Source organism: Phalacrocorax aristotelis, chromosome 16 (genome assembly GCF_949628215.1).
Source record: "Phalacrocorax aristotelis chromosome 16, bGulAri2.1, whole genome shotgun sequence".
NCBI lineage: Eukaryota > Metazoa > Chordata > Aves > Suliformes > Phalacrocoracidae > Phalacrocorax > Phalacrocorax aristotelis.
This window is the reverse complement of record NC_134291.1, coordinates 5,962,109-5,967,512: the sequence shown is the minus strand read 5'-3', so window position 1 is coordinate 5,967,512 and position 5,404 is coordinate 5,962,109. Positions and strand designations below refer to the sequence as shown.

The window sequence follows — 5,404 nt, the reverse complement described above, 5'->3', positions numbered from 1 at the left end:
CTGCCCCGCGGGCTCTGCCGCCCCCCGCCGGCCGCGGGGTCCGTGGGGGCCATGCTGAGTCACGCGTGGGGCGGGGGGCTGGGCTGCCCGCGCCTTCCCCCCCTCCTCAGCCCCGCGCAGCTCCTGCCCGGCCCCCGCCCGCCCCCTCCCCGCCTCGCTCCCCGGCAGGTCTGCGCCAATCCCCCGGCCTCGCCGTTGACGGGCAGCCGGGCCCGGGAGGCGCCGCCTCCCTGACGTTTCGCTCCGGGATTTGCACGGGTTGCGGTGCCGCGGCGGCCGGGGCTCAGTGTCTGTCGGGTCGGCGGCGGGAGCTGCCGGAGCCCAGCTCGGCTGCAGCGGCGGCCGCGGACGCCCGGCCCGGCCCGGCCCCTCCCGGCTGCAGCATGGAGCTGCCGGCGGTGGGGGAGCACGTCTTCGCGGTGGAGAGCATCGAGAAGAAGCGGATCCGAAAGGTGAGGAGGGCGGGGGGCGGCGGGGGGGCGGCCGGGAGGGCGGCGGGTCCAGCTGACGCCGTGTCTTTGCCTCCCGCGCTCCGCAGGGCAGAGTCGAGTACCTGGTGAAATGGAGGGGATGGTCGCCCAAGTGAGTACCCAGCGGGGACGGGGATGGGGACGGGGATGGGGCAGGGGCGGCCCGGCGGTAGCGGCGGGGTTCCGCCGCGCTCGGCGCCCCGGGAAAGGGCCCCGGTCAGGGCGGGCGGGAGGCGAGAAGCGGCTGCCGGGGCCCGGTGGTGGCGGCGGGAGCTGAGCGAGGCGGGCAGGCGGCGGCTGATGTGCACCAGAAAATGGCTCCTTCCCCCTTTCCCTCCTCGGGAGCCGGGCTCCATATTGCAGAACCGAGCGGGGGGGGGGGGTTGGGGGGGGAAGGGGAGGGATGGGGGGGGGCGAAGGGGGGGGAAGAACCGCAAAAATAACCCGCGTCGCCCCGCAGCCCGCGGTCCCCCAGAGCCGCCCGCGGAGGGGGAGGCACCGGCCGCGGAGCGAGGGCGGCCGCTGCGGGTTGCGGAGTATTTGGGGTTTGCATGACAGTACCGGCGGGGGGGGGGTCCGCGCCGCTGCTCCGGACTCGGCGCTCGGGTCCCCTCCTCCGCGCCGCGACCGCTTTCCTGGGTCCGGGAAGGGAGATTTGGAAAATTTCATCATGACATGCCTAGAATTCCTCCGGAATAATAACTGCGCTAAATAAACAGTTCCGTCCCTGTGCCCCCCCCCGCCGCCACCCCCACCCCCACCGCCCGCCCATCCCCCTCCCCCGGGACCCGAGCCCCGGACGCCCACACCCAGGCGGTCCCGGTGCGCCGGGCTGGCGGCGGGGCGCCCCTGCCCGGGACCCCGGCCCCCTCCCGGCGGGGCCCCGCGGCTGACGGCCGCTCTCCTTCCCTCTCGCAAGATATAACACGTGGGAGCCGGAGGAGAACATCCTGGACCCCCGGCTGCTCATCGCCTTCCAGAACAGGTGAGCGGCGGCGGGGGGGGTGGGGGTCCGGGAGGGGCGGCGGCACCCCCGCCCCGCGCCCGCTTCGGCAATTGCAGATGCGTCACGGAGCCGGGGGCCGCGGCGGGGGCGGGACGGGACCGGGAGCGGGACCGGGCTCGGGGGCGCGGCCCCGGCGGGGCGGGCGGCGCGGGGCCGCCGGGCGACGCCTCCGGTTCAAGGTCCCCCGCGCCGAGCTCCCCCCACGCCGCGCCTTGCGCTCCTGCCTGCCCGGGGATTTGATGCCTGCGAGTGGAGGAGGCGGCGCTGCTGCTGCTGCTGCGCTTGGACGGGCTTTTTTTTTTTTTTTCTGCCTTTTTTTTTTCTTTCCGTGCATTTATTTCCTGTAGTATTTTGGCGCAAACTGTAAACTTCAGCCCCTCGCTGCAGCAGGGGGAGGCGGGAGTGGGTAAGTCACCGCACCAGGCGCCTGCTGCCTCAGTGGGTCAGCCGTGCCTCTGTCCCACGCCTCTTGCAGGACCCCAGCCTGCAGCTCTGCACCTGCGGGGCCCCAGCTCTCCTCCCACCACCCGTTCGTACCACTTCGCTGCACCCATGTAGGGTTATTAGCACTGGAGGAGGCGCCATGCATGGGGCATGGGGAGGGATGTGCCCCAGGGGTCCGAGTGCCACTGCTCGGGCCGAGCCATGACTCTCTGTTCCTGCAGGGAGCGGCAGGAGCAGCTGATGGGATACCGCAAGCGGGGGCCCAAGCCAAAGCCGCTGGTCGTGCAGGTAAGTGCAGGAAAGCCCAGCCCCGCACCTCTTGGGCAGCCTGTCTGCAGCGTGGCCCTGTCCCCAGGGAGCTGCTTTCAGCAGGTTTCATCATGCTGAGGAGCTGTGCGCGCAGCCCAGGCACTTTGCAATGCCCCGGGGACCCCCAGGCCCCAGCACTGAGCTCACTGGGCGGTCCCAGCCCCCCTTCCCCTCCGGGCTGTAGGGCAGACCCGCTGCACCCACGGCCGCGCAGCATTAGCAGGCTGCTTGCAAGCTCAGCAGCAGCAGTTCTGCTTGGCCCCTGTTCCCAGACAGCTGATTGAAGGGTGCTTTTCTTCTTTTCATTGCTTCATTAATCTGGAGCAATGCACAGCCTGTAAGTTGGAGTGGGCTGGGGCCGCCTGCTTGAGGACGCGGCACCCTGTGATGCAGCGTCCCGCAACGAGAGCTGCTGGAGGGGCGGGGGTTTCACTGGAGCCTTTGGCACCTGCCAGTGCACCGGTGCATCATTCTCTGGGCCCAGCTGATTGCGGCCCCTGGTTTTGTGTTGCAGCTTCCCTCCTTCGCCCGCCGCTCGAACATCCTCACGGGGCTGCAGGACCCTGCTGTGGACAACAGGCCAAAGCTGGATCTTGGCTCCTCTGGCAAGAGCCAGCAGCACCAGTATGAACTCAACAGCAAGAAGCATCACCAGTACCAGCCTAACGGCAAGGAAAGTGGCATGAAGCACCAGTCCCACAGCAAAGGGAAGTATTACTACCAGTTGAACAGCAAGAAGCATCACCACTACCAGCCGGATCCCAAGATGTATGAGCCCCATTACCAGCCCAGCAGCAAGGAGCCACAGAGCCAGGGCTGCTTGGACAGTAACAAGAGCCCCCTGGTTGCCCACCCGGACAAGTGGGCTCATAGCCCGTCCAAAAACCTGCTGGGCCCTGTCAAGAACCTTGCTGCAGAGAGCAAGAACGGGGCCGAGAAGAACCTATCCAGTGGTACCGGGCCTCCCCCCAGGGACAGGGTGACCAGCAATGGCCTTGGGGGCAAGATGAAGATCGTCAAGAACAAAAACAAGAACGGGCGCATTGTGATCGTCATGAGCAAGTACATGGAGAACGGGATGCAGGCAGTGAAGATCAAGTCCGGGGAGCCGCCCCGGAAGCGGGCTGCAGAGGAGAGGACTCCTAAGAAGGGTGGGGAGGAGAAGCTGGAGGCTTGGAGGAAGACGGGGGAGGAGAGGGTGGTGGGCAGCAACACCCTGAGCAAAGCAGAGGGCGAGGGCCGGCAGCCCCCCACGGAGCTTGAGGAAAGTCCCCAAAAGACTCCCCTGGCCAAGGAGCTGTCCCTTCCCCCTGCGGAGCAGCCCCTGCAGCTCACCACCAAGCCGGACCTCGTGCCCTGGTCCCTGAGTCCCGTCTGCGAGCACAGCCCTTCATCCATGGGACTGAACCTCTCTAGCCCTGGCTCTCGGAAGCGCTGCCTGTCAGAGCCGCACACGGAGTGGGAGCCAGGCAAGAAGCGCCTGACCTCCCGGAGCATCAGTGCCCCCACCTGCCTCAGCCCCCCGGCCCCTGAGCGGCTGGAGCTGCCCGCTCCCGCCCAGCCGGAGGTCATCCTGCTGGACTCAGACCTGGATGAGCCCATAGACTTGCGCTGTGTGAAACCACGGGCGGAGGGCGAGCTGGCCCTGGCGCAGGTGAAGCCAGAGGTGCCGCCGGTGCCAGCTGAGAAGCCAGCCACGGAGCCTCCGCAACCCCAGGAGGCTGCGGAGGAAGAGGAGGAGGAGGAGGCCGAGTCCCTGCAGGAATTCAAGCCCTTCTTTGGGAATATAATTATCACAGACGTGACCGCAAACTGCCTGACCGTGACCTTCAAGGAGTACGTGACGGTGTGAGGTGCAACGGTGGCTACTCCCCATGGGAGCTGCCTGCCCGTCCCGGGGCCGCCGGCCCCACAGCCTCCCTCTAAGGTACTGGTGCCCCTTCCCTGGAGCCCGCGTGCCCCCTGCCCGCACTGCGGTGGCCAAGCCTGCCATCTCCGCCGAGGGGACACCGGGGCAGGGCCGGACACGGCGGCCATCCCTGCCACGCAGGGTGTCCTCGCCGCTGCTCCCGCCCCATGGTCAGGGGCTGCCCCGGGACCTGTGGGCGCCAGGACAGGCGAGGACGGGGCCCGCCAGTTACTCAGAGTTATAGTATTATATTTTAACAGTGCTAACTTGTCGAGTGATTCTTGCTCCCGTTTGTACGTGGTGTTATTGAAATGTATTGTTTGAGCTGAAAGCTGGTCGCTCTCCGGCCACGCTAATATATTTATTTGTAGGTATTTATATAATGAAATATAAATCCTAGATTTATGGAGTCCCTAGATCACCTTATAAACTATATCAAACGAATATTTTCTGTTCTCCTTTTTAACCGTTCAGCATTTGTTAGTCTCATCCCCTTGCCCTCCTTACGACCCGCAGGACCGTCCCCGGTATATATTTTTTGATACTGTACACATGTGGTGTTTCTATGTGCAAAAAAAAAAAAATTGTTATCTAAAGCTAAACAAGCTATTATAGAAATTGCTGCTATTAGAAATGTCTAAACTATAAGCTTCCAATTATTAATTGCTTGAATGTAAATATTAAATGGAGATGTTGAAAGTGCATTTGATGTTCTGCAGCTAGTGTAGATCGGATTGCAAAGCCCAGCTGCTGGGAGGTGGAGCGTGAGCTGCCAGCGGCGCTTCCTGGTCCGAGGGCTGTGTCACGGGGGAAGAAATGTATCATGCAATCATTGCAAAGGACTATAAACCTTTACAAAAACTACCAGGATTTGGAGTGCATTTGTTACTGCATACGGACGGCACAGAAAGCGTCCCTGTGCAGGCAGGCTGTGGCTGGGGTGCCCCAGAGCAGGTGCTTGCAGGTTAAAATCAGCTCCGAGGTGCAGCATATCGAATATAGTTCTGGCTTTTCCCCAAAAGCACAGACGAGAGCATGCTGCCCGCCGTCCGTAAGGGCACCCCGTTTTCTCCTGGTGCTGCCCTGGCGGTGTTTCGGTGTTTCCCTCTCCCCGCAGTGCCAAGGCAGGGCTGCGCTTTGCCAAAGGACAATGGGCTGCGTGAGGTCTGCAATGGGAAACCTGGGAGCAGAGGCTGCGAAGGTGGCTGCAATGGATGGGTGATTGGTAGTTCTCAGCCTGACGCTGCCAGCCTAGCGGCGTTATCC

At 64.2% G+C, this 5,404-nt stretch overlaps 1 protein-coding gene across 1 annotated transcript; it reads left to right on the top strand.

Moving 5' to 3' along the window:
- Positions 1-202: 202 nt before the first annotated feature.
- Positions 203-5,002, top strand: CBX4 (chromobox 4). Its single transcript, XM_075110990.1, has 5 exons — positions 203-452; positions 539-582; positions 1,390-1,455; positions 2,142-2,208; positions 2,744-5,002. The coding sequence occupies exons 1-5, from the start codon at positions 384-386 to the stop codon at positions 4,079-4,081; spliced, it is 1,584 nt and encodes a 527-aa protein (XP_074967091.1). The 5' UTR covers positions 203-383; the 3' UTR covers positions 4,082-5,002.
- Positions 5,003-5,404: the final 402 nt, after the last annotated feature.

What these genes read in the sequence shown, in the direction of transcription:
- CBX4 (XM_075110990.1), top strand. Translation starts at nt 384, where the DNA reads ATGGAGCTGCCGGCGGTGGGGGAGCACGTCTTCGCGGTGGAGAGCATC. An exon ending in TGGAGGGGATGGTCGCCCAA is followed by an intron (nt 583 to 1,389) that starts GTGAGTACCCAG and finishes CCCTCTCGCAAG; the next exon opens with ATATAACACGTGGGAGCCGG. An exon ending in CAAAGCCGCTGGTCGTGCAG is followed by an intron (nt 2,209 to 2,743) that starts GTAAGTGCAGGA and finishes TTTGTGTTGCAG; the next exon opens with CTTCCCTCCTTCGCCCGCCG.